The sequence below is a fragment of the Anopheles funestus genome, chromosome 2RL (genome assembly GCF_943734845.2).
Source record: "Anopheles funestus chromosome 2RL, idAnoFuneDA-416_04, whole genome shotgun sequence".
In the NCBI taxonomy this organism is placed as follows: Eukaryota; Metazoa; Arthropoda; class Insecta; order Diptera; family Culicidae; genus Anopheles; species Anopheles funestus.
The window spans coordinates 91,707,353-91,723,791 of record NC_064598.1 but is presented as its reverse complement, the minus strand read 5'-3'; the positions used below and the strand labels follow the sequence as shown (position 1 = coordinate 91,723,791).

Sequence of the window (16,439 nt, the reverse complement as noted above, 5' to 3'; positions counted from 1 at the left end):
ATACTGTCTGTGCTATGTGTGAAACCGACACACAAAAACGTGGGGTCATCGTTGAGTTGACATCTTAGAATTCGATTGATTTTATCTTACCTCCCGCTAAAACGTTCTTTTTCCACGGTCCCAGCCACTCGGGTGAGTCGAATCAAACTACTGCGACTTATTCTTGTTGCCCGGCTGTGGAAGCCACTTATGCAAAACCATTTGGTAGCGATTTACGATGTGTTTGTTTTGAGTAACGGGTGGAAAATTCGTTCACGGGCAAGAAGCTTTCCTTTGTCCGTGGCGCAGGGTATGGGCAGGTGGTTTGGGAAAGTGACGGCCACTTAGTTGTGATTTATGCAATCCAATTTATGTCATTAATAAGATTGCCTACATAGTAAGTCGAACCAAGTGTAGCTACTGAAGGCATATTTTGTGGGTTTGTTTGAAAAGCGATAGTGTAATAGATAAGCTCTATTAGTGATCATTTTATTTAGGGCTACTTAATTAAATTGCACTTTAAAGTGGTTATTAATCATTAAACCATATAAACCTTTTGGATACTCATAAGAAGAATCAAAAGAAGAACATTTATAACAATTGATGTAATAAAATAATAAATGATGCGTCATTAAGGAAGTATTTAATTGTTAATGTACGAATTCTGAACCATAACAGTTTAATTCTGTTCGGTAGAATAAAAAACATTAACTGTAACGATTAGTTTCAAAAAGGTATCTCCTTCTCTCGCGCCTGTTTATCCCCATTCCATGCTTTAATTCATCCCCCCACGCCATTCATCAACAATGCGCAACAACAGCAACAACAACAACGAAAACCCCAAGACAGCTAATCGTGGTCAGAGAATGACCGCGGATATTCTTTGCACGCGAAACTCAACCCAGTACACAACGCAACGGCCGGCAGTCGTGGTTCGTCGCTTACGGCGCGTAGATATCATTAGTTCAGTGTGCTCATTGCATCCGTGCGCCAAGATAGGCGAATTAAAGGTTGATCGTTCATTTCGTGGTGCATTAGAATGACTCTCAGCGGAAAGATGCGTTATCTATGCATCTGTTTCATGATTTTGACCATCATTGCACAATGTTTTGCCGTTACACCGACGGGAAAGGTGGACTTCTCTGAGGCGGACGATTTAAACGATGAAACTAACAGTGGATTCGTGAGTGTGTACAAAAACTACCCAAAGATCCAGGTGACGGTGGACACGCAGAAGCTTAAGCGCGTTCCCCAGCCGGAAACGAAAAGTGATGAATCGAGTTCGGGTAGTTCGGGCAGTTCCGGTTCGGAATCGATCGAACGGCCCTCGGTCGGTGTGCGGACGGATATAACGATTGAAATATCGGAAGAATCTGCGAACGATACGCGAACCGGTGATCGTGACGGGAAGAAGGATCGCAATGGACCGGGTGGTCTTGGGAATGGTGATACCGCCAGTGGGAAAAAGGATCGCAATGGCAATGGAAAGACAGCGGATGAGGATGATGACAATGCGAGCATACCGGTGTTCAAGGGTACGGCAGGTGTTTCGACCAAGAAACCCAAACCGACACCAACGCGTGGTGCTCCAATTGGTCCTAAACCTGGGGTAACGCTTAGCCAGCGACCTACTGTGACCAGTTTTTACGGACCAGGAGGTGATGATCGTAACCGTATCAGTGGAGAATATGATGGATGGAATTCGCATTATCCATCGCACACGGTGACAGCGGTTTGGACTACCGAGAGACCATACCTTCGGCGGGTGGATTATGATTATTCAGGTAATTCTTTCTAAAAAAAAACAATCCCGTAAAAACCCGGTTCATCAAGCACAGCATAACATAAACATACGCGCTACAAGCTCGCTATCTTAAATCTGTCAGTCGTGATAGTGATCATCCCATACCTCACGAGACGTGCCTCGTTTCACGTTTGTTTTGTGTGTTTTTGATTTTCCCTACACTGTCACCAACACCGTAGGGCAACATCGTTCACCTCCGTACTACAAGGGTTACGTTCCCTACAATGTGGGCCATCATCACACTCAGTCGGCGGAACATCATCACGCAGGCGACTGGAAACCGTGCTACTGCAGCATCTATCAGCCCTGGGCCGCACGTGCCCCAACCAATCCCGTCCTTCCCGGATCGGGCACGGTTCATCCCACCTTACATCCGCCACCGCGCAACACCGTGGACAACAAAGTAGACATTCCAGCCGTTCTCTCGCACCAGCAGCACTATCGTTCGATCCGTTCGTAGCGATATAGCTTTCGGGGCTTTCGTGGGAGAAGCCCATCGATCACCACCCACCCCATTCCCTTCCATCTTCAGCTGGGATCGCTCTAACTAGTCTGTAAGAAACGAACGTTGCATTTCCCGTTCCCCAAGCTGAGGGAAAGCAACACCGAACATATTTTGTATATGATCAATAAAAGTTGACACACTTTTTTTTGTACCTTTAATTTCCCTTTGGGTTTTTCTATCACACTATCACTTCCCGCTGTACCCTGCGTTTTTTTTCGGGAACGACGTCCAGCATTTGCATGACCATCACAAACCTGCTTGGGTTGATCATCCCGTCGATCGCAGTATTATGTCACACACTGCATCTTCCCTGCTCGCCGGTGCAACACTGGTGAGAAGAAAAAAAAAATCAACCCTCCATCACCAACACACGATCAAGCATTGGGAAGGGTTTTCTAAGCGTCTGTAGATGGCGGTGACGGACACACATACATAGGAATAGTGTACTATTGCCCGACCTCCAATAAATTGATAAGACGGATCACAGCGCGGTTCGAACGACGCAGATGCAAATCACTCCACGTTCGAACACATCGCGGGAAGCAACGGTTTTGTTCAGGAATTGAAGAGTACTTCAAGAACTTCATCCAACATGCGAAAATCGTTCTGTTTGTTACTGCTAGTGTTTGTGCTTTGTTCGCCCTACAGTGCAAGTGCCGGTAATGTTATAAACAACGAACTATTTCTACCTTCTTACGAGATGTAACAATCTTCGCATTACAATTCCAGCACCCCTTACGAGCGATATGGATCAGATGGAGGAGATGGAAGTGCTCGGACTGGTTGGATGTAATCATGCAGTCACAGTAACGGCATTACCCCTGCTCGGATTCACCGTTAACCCTGAACCACGTCAGCAGAAGGATTCGGAAAGCTCAACAGAATCGGAAGAGAGCGTTAGTGCATCAAGGGAAAGTCCCAGTGTGCGTGAAATGCGAACCGAAGATCGGTGAATAAAGTGAATGATTTATTTATACACAGTTTGCTTACACTACGCTACTACTAGCCGGTCGGATAGATGATCTGGTACTGGAGGACCACGTCCCATTACGGGTCCAACGTACTCTGTGGAATCTGTGAGTCGTAGTTCCTGAGGGATAAAACTGCTTCGAGCATACTAAGGAAGGAGAAGTGTACATAGGTTTAATATAAGTTTAGCAGCTGTTTTGCGCTATCCTTACCATGAAAACATTCGGTAGTTCGAGTTCGTTTGTATCGGCCACAGTAAATACGAGCCGATCATTGTTCGATAGATAGTTCACGGTAGAAGAAGTTGATGGCGATTGCGTCGTGGAGCTGATCGTGGTTTGCGTAGACACCGGTGTAGCAGTGGTGCTAGCATGAGGTTGTTCCGTTGTTTGCCACCACCAGATGTCAGGTGTTTCAGGAACGGGATCATGCTGCGGTAAAGCATTGACCGGTATTTCTTCCGTTGTCGATGATGGCCATGGTGGAATCCAGAGCATTTTTGAAACTTTTTCATTGACACCGTTCAAGAACTCACGTTTCTTCTCGTATACGGTTTGTTTGATTGTTGATACTTTGCTTTTAGATTCAAAGATCACCGTGAAATGTGAATGGAATGAAATATACTATATTACAGCTTAAGACCTACCTAAGCAAGCTATCTCCGTCTTTTTTCCCCCAATTGAGCAGTGGTGCTGTAATGGATTCGAAAACAGAGAGAACACGTCATTGTAGCAAATACTTCTAAAACAGCAACCCATTGACGGTGTCTTACATCCTGTACTGCAACCTAGTGCTACAAATACCACCACAATCAATAGCGTTCGTTTCATTATCGTCACAACTTTTTAGGAAAACTTGTAGCTAGCGAACACCACACCGTACTGTATTGCGTTCAATCTACGACTGATTTTCACTTCGAGCTCGATTCGTGCTGCCTGTGACCTAGTTATCACGTTGAAAGCAAATGTATACAAGCGTTGCTAGTAATCAGGACTGTATGCATTTTTCTAACGAGTCAAGGTTTTGCGTGGCAAAGCTTATCAACTACGACGATTGATGACTGAATGAACTCACGACTCGTGTAAAGGCTGCCTAAGTTCAGGATCGCGGATAGATCAAGGATGAGAAAGTGCACTGACTGATTGAAATGATACAAACTATGACTTTAACAATTAAATCCACTAAACATTCACGAAGAATGAAGCTGTTGCGTTGAAGACTGTTGCTTCTCATCATTTCTTTGATTTCTGATATAGATTAAGACAATTTTCTCTTGGTGGAACTTGAAGAAGGACTTAGATCGCGGATCGACTTAGATCGAGGAGAAGGACCTAGAGTAGATCGTAATGTATGTCCGCCATATGTTCTGAAATTAAGACTTCCCTAATTACCCAACCTATCTAGTACCTTTTCTGAGAGAGAAACTGAGGGTTTTATATCTACGAAACATTGTTATCAGCACCCAAAAGCTACAATTACGTACAAATATAACAAGTTACGACATCTCATTTCTCAATTATCTTCATCATTTTGTGATGCGAAGCAGTGAACGAATTAAGGATGAATTTTCGAATTTTATTGATCGTATGACTTACAACCTACATAAGTTAATGCTTAATGAAATCAACATAAACACGCCAGGCAAAATAATAACAGAACCTGAACCAGAATCCTGAATCGAGAACGGCAAAACGATCGACCTTCTACGTGGTGTGCAGACTGTACGTGCTGACCTTTCCATCGTCCTCCAGGGTCGTGGTGGCTGCCTTGTAACCGGTCGTCTTTCCATTTATGTTGTGTTTTTCGCTTTCCGCCGTCGAAAGCATGCTGTACGTCTTCGGTTTACCGCCGTCACCATACTGCGTAAGAGCAAAATAAAAGTAAGAGCTACAGCTGATCGACCATATAGATCACGTTATACTTACGCTCTGTTCCGAAGCCCACTTGGAACTGCTGGACCAAGATTTGGTGCGCTGGAAGCCACCAGGCATCGTGCCCAATCCTTCGGAGTCACCACCGAATCGTGTTTCCGCATCGAACGTTCCACTTCCCGTCACGGCACCATTGTGCACGTTCTGTGCCTGCAACCGGGCAAGCGACTCCGATTCGCTCATAATGTCCCGTAGATCTGTTTCCGCACCGAAACCGCCTGCCCCGCCAACTGCCCCGAACCGTCGACCGTATTCATCGTTCGTGATGGGATAGTGCACAAAGCCTCCACCACTGCCAGCCTTGTAGCGACTGTTGTGCGAGGAACTGTGAGCGGCCGTGTTAGAGTATTGGGAACCGTATGATGTTGCGCCAGCTGGAGCGTAGTAGGCAGGTCCACTAGCACCTGAGCGATGTTCCTGTGTTGAGGATGCGTACCGACTAGCTGTGGACGAAGCACCTGCGGGAACTGGCTGGACAAGGAGCGGAACGTTGAGTGTGTTTTGCGAGTGTCGTTGCTGCTGGTGTTGAGATTCAGAGGCACTTTCAAACTTGGACGCGGAAACAGGTCCCGATGCAGGAACGGCAGCGACGTACGTTGGAGAGGACTGATATGTTTGGCGACGCTGAGAGTCAGCTGAATGAGCTGTACTGTACCGAGTGGATGAACCAGTGTTGGGTACATATGAACCCGTTCGAACGTAGGAACTTTGTTGCTCTGCACGGCGCTGCGAGGTGGTGGACGAGGAGGTCGGAATCGTTGGGGTAATCGACCTCTCGGTTGCACCATCAACTACATCCTCATAGTCCTGCTCTTGATTTACTACCTTTTCCTGAAAATCGATCGACGACCGAACTGGATAGAGATCCGATTGGCGCTGTACAGTTTGGACCGATTCGGCACCCTCTTGTGACTTCCGTTCATCTACACGCTCGGATTGTACCGGTTGGACAACGTTCAAGTTTACCACTCGTCCGGAAGCATCGTAAGATGTTGTAGAAGCACTCTCCTCGGTTCGTGATCGTGACGGAGCATAGTACACAGAAGAACTGATCGGTTTCGAGTACAGGACGTACGTTTTCGCTTGATATGGTCTATACTGATGATCCTGTTGAGCTATGTAGCGTCCGGTATAGTCACTGCTAGCTGCCGGATATGTGACCGGTTGTACAAACTGCTGTTCATTCGAGGCTGCGGAGAAACTGGAACGTGCATTAAAACTATTGCTAGAAGTCGCAGCTGCTGGAACCGGAGTATATACTACATTGGACACAACTGGACGGCTCACAACCGATCGTTCGTTGCTCGTTCGCTCATAGCTACTTTGGGAAGCATGCGTTTGTGGTGCGGAAACAGTGTAAACCAGCGGCTGCCCAACGTTAACGTGAGTTCGACCATGATCAGTGCCGCTGTACAGTGCCGCTGCAGCAGGTTGTGCTAATCCCGAACTGTGCCGGGAGGAGGATGAACTAGAATAGGTAGATCTTACACCTGATGTCGATGCTACAGCTGGATAGACAACCGGACCATGCGCGTTCTGTACGGACGACTCGGACATTCGTGATGAACTAGCCGAATATTTCTGTGAAGATCCAACGGCACCTGCTGTTCCGGTAGATGTGAATCCCACAATGCCTTGTCCAACCGTTTCTGCATCACTTGCACCATCGGCAGTGTAGCTATTATAGCAGAGAGTGTCACATGGTCCAGTAGTACCTCCGCCGGCCACCAGAGACGCTGTCTGTAGCTGTTGCAAACGCTCTGCTGCCGCTTTTCGGGCAGCATTTACCGATGATTCATGCTGCGAATAGTGTCTAATTAGAAAATGAAAATCAAAACAAAAGTTGTACCGTTACTATTGGTCATTAAATTTAAACACCAATGTTTTTTTATGTCTAGAATTTGTGAAGAAGTAACAGTTTACCAAATACTTACATTCCAGTGACGGCCGCACTTTAAGGAGATAAGAAAGAACCAGATAGAACCAAGCAAAGCATGCAGGAGCAAAACAAAATGAACAACGAAACATTAAACCTTGGCTGTACAATTGCTAAACGAACAACAGCATTGTACTACAGCAACACTTACTTGTTATGCACTGAGATATCCTCACTCCAAGAAGCGACACCTAAATGGAGATGGAGCAGAAATACATTATTAGTACAGTTTATTACCGTCACGGATGTGGAAGTGGAATTTCAATATGACTCTATCGCTCTATCACAAATTCTAGAACCTGCCATACCAGGAGATAGGCCATGGTCTATAGCTCACTACCAATGTGATAAGGCTATAAATATACTATGATGTTCGGCTACATGACTTTACGACAACAACATTCAACGAGCGACGATCACGAGGTTTTGTATTTTTGAATATTCCACAGCTTTTATAACACATTTTAAAGATTCATGATCATTGTCACGATCACAGAAGATCACACTTCGGAAGATCACACTTTACCTGCGTAACTGTATCCAAGTAACAGGGATATCCACACTACACTCTTCCACATGTTGCTATGATTGTACTCTATTCACAAAATGACTTTCTTTAAGAATGCAAAGATTTGTAACAATTCCACGTTCACAACTGTGCAGCTTGTAGCTTGGGTTTCCAAATTTCGCGTAATCTTTATGTGTGCTCCACTCGGTTGAGCTATTCGACGAGAACTGAAACTTTTATAGAACTGGTGCGTGATGTTATAGGGTACGATGGGTTTCCGAACGACACGTTCTAGTTGGTTCGCATGTTCATAGTCAGTAGCTTCGGCAGGATGACCTCCACTCATATCGACTGACACCCATTATCAGGCTTCGGTAGGACAGGGGCCACTAGCAGGCAGCCAGAGTATGATGATCTTTAGCTGATATAGAATAGCTTTACAATTCCAGCACCATCCGGTGCTTGGTAGCCTTCCACATTTGTTCGTATTGGAATTTCATGGAAGCAACGATCACTTGCTTTTTGTTATCAGCTAAATTGACGGAAGTAGCTCCTTGCTGGAGGCATACACAACCCGATGTCAGCAAACGCTAAGTCGGTCTAGGTTAACCATTACCATTCATACAAGCCGTTCGCAAGTTTGAGAGATGAATGGGACAACGCCCTGATCGATGGACACTAGTCCTTAACCGGGTAATCCAAACAATTAAACAAAACAACACCACACCACTTCAACTTGATATTATCTCTTCTGTTTTATTTTTAACCACCATACAGCGGAAAAGTACATATAATTATTAAAATGCTCAAAATTTATTAAAAGTAAAATTTTTAGCATAAGTACGTCTTGATCGCAAAACACGTTTAAAGTCCGGTGGACTATCGCTGTGAGCTTCCTCGCTACTCCTCGCGCAAAGCCACAGAAGCATTCGCCATGCGTCCGACCCTGAGAGGGGTTTCGCTGAGCGATATTTTTTTCGTTCGTGATTTTATGCGCAGCTCACTCAGAGGGTAGTCGTGATTGTTTACTCTACATCGTCTTTCTGTCCTGTCTCTCAATGTTAATGCGTTTCGTTAGCACGTTTCGACACGTCAAATGTCGGTTGGCGAAACGGTTTGATGCAGTTTAGGAGTAGACACGATGGGTCGTCACTTTGCCATTATCATTCACCGACGTTACGGCTTCACGGTGCGTCTGGCCATTGATATTAAAGGAGGAGGAGAAGCTGGACACTCCGACGAACCCTGCAAGCTGAGACAGACGGACCATAGCATCAGAATTCGTAGAAATTTGCAATCAATCCCACACAGATTGGGAATTCCAATGTTTTTGTACAGCGTTATCTTTTTCTTTAAAAAATACGCATTATTTTGCAAGATGGTAACAAACAAACTGCCTTGAAATGTTTGTTGTCGTTAAACTGCATCAACATATGTAGTTTACAAAAAGTAGACTTCTTATAAGAATGCTAATATAGACCTCCTAATATGTTTGTTTACCTAGTTTGCCACTGTGGAATCTGATCGATTGTTTATATGCACCCAAATGAGTGCCCATATTCGGTATTAAAACACAATCTTCGAGAGGATAGACCCTTATGATGATATTCCAAGCTTATCGAATTGTTTGGGTATATTGAAGTCATCCGATAGAATCCTTCCGGTCCATCCTTTCGTGCAGGGATGTCAAACTCAAGTAAGGACTGACATAAACATATAACAGATCTCACACAAAATCTAACTGAAATTGTTGGCTTACCACACACAATAGCGCAAATTAACCGTTGTTACCATCAATGACCATTTGATATGACTGATGTCGTTAGATCGATCAGCGGGCCCGACAATATCTGTCAACGGGACAGATTATTCCCGCACGAAATAGAAACAGAAAATGGGTCTTGAAAAAAAGTCGAGATGAATCAGAATCGAGACGAAGCTTGAAAAAAATGAACTTTTATTTATTTTATTTTTTTGGTGCTTTATTTGTAACTCAATTTGTAATTCTGAAAAGTTTGTGCTGTTGAAATACAAAACTTTGTTGTATAAATAATTTACGGAAATTTCACTATAGTAGTGCCACAAAAGAAGAAAAATCTCGGTGATCGCATTGTTCGGAACAATTGATGTATTTTCCGTTACAAACCAACAAATAATACGTTACATGAAGGGCGTAGAATATTGAGGAAGACAAATAAAATTTCGGTCGACTTTTATCACAACTGCGGAACCGGATCTCTCTGCGGCCATGTTAGAGTACTCGGCCGTAACGGTAGTAGATAACTCCGCTAGAAGCTGGACGTGTTGTAGATGCGCACCTACTAACCTTGAGATGCAGACGCACTTGAATACTTCGACGAGGAAGCAGATCTGCTAGAACTTGAGGATGAGTGTCGACTGGATGAAGATGAAGATGCAGATTTAGATGCAGAAGCACTTGCATACTTCGACGAGGAAACACGTCCCACTGCAGCTGAATTGTGGCGCGATGAAGAACCAGAACTGGAGGAAGAACTCTTGGCAGCGTAGGAACTTTGCTGCTTTGCACTGTTCTGCGAAGAAGAGGATTTTTTCGAAGCACTTGCAGTATATGCTGATCCCGAGCTAGACCGAGAAGAGGATGAACTAGAATAGCTGGATTTTGCACTTGACGACGATGAACCTGACATTCGCGATGAACTAGACGAATGTTTCACTGACGATCCGCTGACTGCTCGTGAAGGTCTGGGATGATCTGCTCCTGTTCCGGTGGATAGGATTCCCTCCACCGTTTCTGCATCACTTGCACCATCGGCAGCGTAACTATTGTAGCGGAGAGAGTGCGACAGGGTTATTGGTGGCAGTACATGGCCTACGGACAATATCATTGTATTAAAGCAACACTTACTCGTTTTGCACTGAGATATCGTCACTCCTAGAAAGGATACCTAAGCGGAGACATATAAAGCAGAAACACATTATTAGTACAGTTCCTTACTGTCGCGGATGTGGAAGAGGAAATTAAATATGGCTTTACTCTATCGCTACACATATTTTAGAACCTACAATACCAGGAGATTGGCTACGGTCTGTAGCTCACTACCAATACGATAAGACCAAAAATATACTATGACGTTAGGCTTCATGCCTTTACGGCAGGAATATCCAACGAGCGGCGAACACGATCACCCAAGATCGAACAGTTTACCTGCATAAGTGTATCCAAGTACCAGGGTTATACACACTAAACTCTTCCACATGTTTTGATTGCAAAATTCGTTACTTCCGTATGATTCTCAGCGATTCTAGAAGGTTTGTAATGATTCCACGTTCACGGTTTGTAGCTTGGGTTTCCAAATTTCGCGTAATCCTTATGTGTGCTCCACTCGGTTGAGCTATTCGACGAGAACTGAATCTTTTATAGAAATGGTGTGTGATGATATAGGGAACGATGGATTTCCGCACAACACGTTCTAGTAGGTTCGCATGTACGTAGTCGGTAATTTTTTCAGAATGACCTCAACCCATATCGACTGATACCCATTATCAGGATTCGGTAGAACATTAAATAGGTCTGATGTCGGTACGACCCGCTATCAGGATTCGTTTGAACCCACTAGCAGACACGCAGGGTATATAATGGTCTTTAGCTGATACAGATCAGCTTTACTATTTCACCTCAATCCATTGCTTCGTATCCCTACAATTTCATTCGCAGTAAAATTTCGCGCGGGCTTACACGATCATACGCTATTAAAACATTTGTTTGTTTAGAGATGGCTGGTTCTGCGAAATCTGCGCTGCTGGTGCTAAGTAGTGATGCGAAAATTGAACAAAATAGGAACGGAACGGAACGTAACTGGTAGGTTAATTGTCCTAATGGCTCATGAAATTGAATTGAGTGGGGGAGGGGGGTTGTAAGTGCTCTCGAGAAATTACTGTGTAATTGGAACGGAAATGTACAACTATTCTATCCTATATCTGTAAACCTTCCAGGTTCATAATTCGGAACCTAGCAGGTTCAAAATTTTGAACCTAGTTCCGATCGTTCATTTTACTGAACGGAACGAACATACCAGGTTCATTCCGGAACGCACATAAGAAGTATAGAGCAAGACAAGGGCCCCCGAAAGACATACTTCCTCATTAGAATTGTAAAAGATCATTTCCATGATGTTGTCTGATTGTACTCCGCTATTATTGCCGAGTTCTCCGAAATATTACGACAATATGGTAATCTATTTAACGCTGTGAACATCGAGTGCGTTAGAATGATAAATACTGCATTGATACCATCAATGACCATTTGATATGACTGATGTCGTTAGATCGATCAGCGGGCCCGACGAAATCGGTCAACGGTACAGATTATTCCCGCACGAGATAGAAACAGAAAATGGATCTTGAAAAAAAGTCGAGATGAATCAGAATCGAGACGAAGCTTGAAAAAAATGAACTTTTATTTATTTTATTTTTTTGGTGCTTTATTTGTAACTCAATTTGTAATTCTGAAAAGTTTGTGCTGTTGAAATACAAAACTTTGTTGTATAAATAATTTACGGAAATTTAACTATAGTAGTGCCACAAAAGAAGAAAAATCTCGGTGATCGCATTGTTCGGAACAATTGATGTATTTTCCATTACAAACCAACAAATAATACGTTACATGAAGGGCGTAGAATATTGAGGAAGACAAATAAAATTTCGGTCGACTTTTATCACAACTGCGGAACAGGATCTCTCTGCGGCCATGTTAGAGTACTCGGCCGTAAGGGTAGTAGACAACTCCGCTAGAAGCTGGACGTGATGTAGATGCGTACCTGCTAGCTGAGGCACCTTGAGATGCAGACGCACTTGAATACTTCGACGAGGAAGCAGATCCACTAGAACTTGAGGATGAGTACCGACTGGACGAAGATGAAGATGCAGATTTAGATGCAGAAGCACTTGCATACTTCGACGAGGAAACACGCCCCACTACAGCTGAATTTTGGCGGGATGAAGAACCAGAACTGGAGGAAGTACCCGTACCAGCGTAGGAAGTTTGTTGTTTTGCACTGCGCTGCGAACCAGTGAGTGAGTTTCCAGAGGCACTTGCAAGCTTCGACGAGGAAACAGATCCACTAGAACTTGAGCGTGTTGAAGAACCGTACCGACTCGCTGAGGACGAAGCTCCTCGAGATGCAGACGCACTAGCAATCTTCGACGAGGAAGCAGATCCGCTAGAACTTGATCGCGATGAGGATCCGTACCGGCTAGCTGAAGACGAAGCACCTTTAGATGCAGACGCACTTGCATACTTCGACGAGGAAACGCGTCCCACTGCAGCTGAATTGTGGCGCGATGAAGAACCAGAACTGGAGGAAGAACCCTTGGCAGCGTAGGAACTTTGCTGCTTTGCACTTTGCGCCGAAGAGGATTTTTTCGAAGCACTTGCAGCATATAGAGCTGATCCGGAGCTAGACCGAGAAGAGGATGAACTAGAATAGCTGGAACTTGCACTTGAGGACGATGAACCTGACATTCGCGATGAACTAGACGAATATTTCACTGACGATCCGCTGACTGCTCGTGAAGGTCTGGGACGATCTGCTACTGTTCCGGTGGATGGGATTCCCTCCACCGTTTCTGCATCACTTGCACCATCGGCAGCGTAACTATTGTAGCGGAGAGAGTGCGACAGGGTTATTGCAACTGACAATATCATTGTACTAAAGCAACACTTACTCGTTTTGCACTGAGATATCGTCACTCCTAGAAAGGATACCTAAGTGGAGACATATAAAGCAGAAACACATTATTAGTACAGTTCCTTACTGTCCAGGAGATTGGCTACGGTCTGTAGCTCACTACCAATACGATAAGACCAAAAATATACTATGACGTGAGGCTTCATGCCTTTACGGCAGGAATATCCAACGAGCGGCGAACACGATCACCCAAGATCGAACAGTTTACCTGCATAAGTGTATCCAAGTACCAGGATTATACACACTAAACTCTTCCACATGTTTTGATTGCAAAATTCGTTACTTCCATATAATTCTCAATGATTCTAGAAGGTTTGTAATGATTCCACGTTCACGGTTTGTAGCTTGGGTTTCCAAATTTCGCGTAATCCTTATGTGTGATCCACTCGGTTGAGCTATTCGATGAGAACTGAATCTTTTATAGAAATGGTGCGTGATGATATAGGGAACGATGGGTTTCCACACAACACGTTCTTGTAGGTTCGCATGTACGTAGTCGGTAATTTTGGCAGAATGATCCCAGCACGTATCGACTGATACGCGTTATCAATATTCGGTATGACATGGGATAGGTTCAATTACGGTAGAACCCGTTATCAGAATTCGTTAGAATCCATTAGCAGGCAGGCAGGGTCTATAATAGTCTTTAGCTGATACAGATGGCTTTACAATTTCATTCGCAGTTAAATTCCGCGGAGGCAACGATCACACGCTATTAAAAATGTTTTTGTTTAGAGAAGACTGGTTCTGCGAAATCTACGCTACTGGTCCTGAGCGGAGAAGGTAGTGGGTAAGAAGAATAGAGCAAGACACGGGCAGGAAAGACCCAAAAGACATACTTCCTCATTAGATTTGTAAAAGATCGTTTTCACTAAGTTGTCTGATTGTACTCCGCTATTATTGCCGAGTTCTCCGAAACATTAGGACAATTTAGTATTCTACTTAACACTATAACATCGAGTACGTTAGAATGATAAATACTGCATTGATACCATCAATGTCCATTTGATATGGCTGATGTCGTTAGATCGATCAGCGGGCCCGACGAAATCTGTAAACGGGACAAATTATGCCCGCATGAGTCGAGATGAATCAGAATCGAGACGAAGCTTGAAAAAAAAACGGACTATTTTTTTATTTTTTTTTATTGGTGCTTTATTTGTAATTCTGCAAAGTTTGAGCTGTTTAAATACAAAACTTTGTTGTAAAAATAATTTACGGAAATTTCACTATAGTAGTGCCACAAAAGAATTGCATCGCATTGTTCGGAACAATTGATGTATTTTCCATTACAAACCAACAAATAATACGTTACATGAAGGGCGTAGAATATTGAGGAAGACAAATAAAATTTCGACTTTTATTACAACTGCGGAACAGGATCTCTCTGCGGCCATGTTAGAGTACTCGGCCGTAAGGGTAGTAGACAACTCCGCTAGAAGCTGGACGTGATGTAGATGCGTACCTGCTAGCTGAGGCACCTTGAGATGCAGACGCACTTGCATACTTCGACGAGGAAACACGTCCCACTGCAGCTGAATTGTGGCGGGACGAAGAACCAGATCTGGAGGAAGAACCCTTGGCAGCGTAGGAACTTTGCTGCTTTGCACTGCTCTGCGAAGAAGAGGATTTTTTCGAAGCACTTGCAGTATATGCTGATCCCGTGGTGGACCGAGAAGAGGATGAACTAGAATAGCTGGATTTTGCACTTGACGACGATGAACCTGACATTCGCGATGAACTAGACGAATATTTCACTGACGATCCGCTGACTGCTCGTGAAGGTCTGGAATGATCTGCTCCTGTTTCGGTGGATGGGATTCCCTCCACCGTTTCTGCATCACTTGCACCATCGGCAGCGTAACTATTGTAGCGGAGAGAGTGCGACATGGTTATTGGAGGCCATGTACTAAACGGACAATATCATTGTACTAAAGCAACACTTACTCGTCATTCCTAGAAAGGATACCTAAGTGGAGACATATAAAGCAGAAACACATTATTAGTACAGTTCCTTACTGTCGCGGATGTGGAACAGGAAATTAAATAAAGCTTTACTCTATCACTACACATATTTTAGAACCTACAATACCAGGAGATTAGCTACGGTCTGTAGCTCACTACCAATACGATAAGACCAAAAATATACTATGACGTGAGGCTTCATGCCTATACGGCAGGAATATTCAACGAGCGGCGAACACGATCAGCCAAGATCGAACAGTTTACCTGCATAAGTGTATCCAAGTAACAGGGTTATACACACTAAACTCTTCCACATGTTGTTTTGATTGCAAAATTCGTTACTTCCGTATGATTCTCAATGATTCTAGAAGGTTTGTAATGATTCCACGTTCACGGTTTGTAGCTTGGGTTTCCAAATTTCGCGTAATCCTTATGTGTGCTCCACTCGGTTGAGCTATTCGACGAGAACTGAATCTTTTATAGAAATGGTGCGTGATGATATAGGGAACGATGGGTTTCCATACAACACGTTCTAGTAGGTTCGCATGTACGTAGTCCGTAATTTTGGCAGAATGATCCCAGCACATATCGACTGATACGCGTTATCAATATTCGGTATGACATGGGATAGGTTCAATTACGGTAGAACCCGTTATCAGAATTCGTTAGAATCCATTAGCAGGCAGGCGGATCTATAATGGTCTTTAGCTGATACAGATGGCTTTACAATTTCATTCGCAGTTAAATTCCGCGGAGGCAACGATCACACGCTATTAAAAATGTTTTTGTTTAGAGATGGCTGGTTCTGCGAAATCTGCGCAACTGATCCTGAGCGGAGAAGGTAGTGGGTAAGAAGAATAGAGCAAGACACGGGCAGGAAAGACCCAAAAGACATACTTCCTCATTAGATTTGTAAAAGATCGTTTTCACGAAGTTGTCTGATTGTACTCCGCTATTATTGCCGAGTTCTCCGAAACATTAGGACAATTTAGTATTCTACTTAACACTATGAACATCGAGTACGTTAGAATGATAAATACTGCATTGATACCATCAATGTCCATTTGATATGGCTGATGTCGTTAGATCGATCAGCGGGCCCGACGAAATCTG

General features: G+C 44.0%; 4 protein-coding genes across 12 annotated transcripts; 1 reads left to right on the top strand and 3 right to left on the bottom strand.

Annotated features, from left to right (window-relative positions):
• The first annotated feature begins 655 nt into the window (after positions 1-655).
• On the top strand, positions 656-3,264 carry LOC125766209 (uncharacterized). The gene is made up of 3 exons (XM_049431944.1): positions 656-1,763; positions 1,963-2,947; positions 3,018-3,264. Exons 1-2 carry the CDS (start codon positions 1,019-1,021, stop codon positions 2,241-2,243), a joined length of 1,026 nt encoding a protein of 341 aa, XP_049287901.1. The 5' UTR covers positions 656-1,018; the 3' UTR covers positions 2,244-2,947; positions 3,018-3,264.
• Positions 3,217-4,299, bottom strand: LOC125766212 (uncharacterized). The gene is made up of 4 exons (XM_049431955.1): positions 4,030-4,299; positions 3,904-3,949; positions 3,470-3,833; positions 3,217-3,405 (listed from the first exon to the last, which is right to left on the bottom strand). The coding sequence occupies exons 1-4, from the start codon at positions 4,085-4,087 to the stop codon at positions 3,280-3,282; spliced, it is 594 nt and encodes a 197-aa protein (XP_049287912.1). The 5' UTR covers positions 4,088-4,299; the 3' UTR covers positions 3,217-3,279.
• A 512-nt stretch (positions 4,300-4,811) lies between these two features.
• Positions 4,812-7,966, bottom strand: LOC125766202 (pneumococcal serine-rich repeat protein). 2 transcript variants are annotated; one of them, XM_049431935.1, is made up of 5 exons: positions 7,651-7,966; positions 7,276-7,315; positions 7,123-7,140; positions 5,183-7,001; positions 4,812-5,116 (listed from the first exon to the last, which is right to left on the bottom strand). In XM_049431935.1, the coding sequence occupies exons 1-5, from the start codon at positions 7,700-7,702 to the stop codon at positions 4,961-4,963; spliced, it is 2,085 nt and encodes a 694-aa protein (XP_049287892.1). In that variant the 5' UTR covers positions 7,703-7,966; the 3' UTR covers positions 4,812-4,960. The 2 variants fall into 2 exon arrangements, with proteins under 2 accessions (XP_049287892.1, XP_049287893.1); XM_049431936.1 differs by lacking the exon at positions 7,123-7,140.
• A 1,583-nt stretch (positions 7,967-9,549) lies between these two features.
• Positions 9,550-16,027, bottom strand: LOC125766213 (uncharacterized protein DDB_G0271670-like). Of its 8 annotated transcripts, none has more exons than XM_049431963.1 (4): positions 15,591-16,024; positions 13,339-13,378; positions 13,129-13,268; positions 9,550-10,294 (listed from the first exon to the last, which is right to left on the bottom strand). In XM_049431963.1, exons 1-4 carry the CDS (start codon positions 15,640-15,642, stop codon positions 9,954-9,956), a joined length of 573 nt encoding a protein of 190 aa, XP_049287920.1. In that variant the 5' UTR covers positions 15,643-16,024; the 3' UTR covers positions 9,550-9,953. The 8 variants fall into 8 exon arrangements, with proteins under 8 accessions (XP_049287920.1, XP_049287914.1, XP_049287916.1 ...); XM_049431957.1 differs by lacking the exon at positions 15,591-16,024 and adding an exon at positions 13,570-14,228 and having other exon boundaries at positions 9,555-10,294; XM_049431959.1 differs by lacking the exon at positions 13,129-13,268 and having other exon boundaries at positions 9,571-10,434; positions 15,591-16,022.
• Between the last annotated feature and the right edge of the window lie 412 nt (positions 16,028-16,439).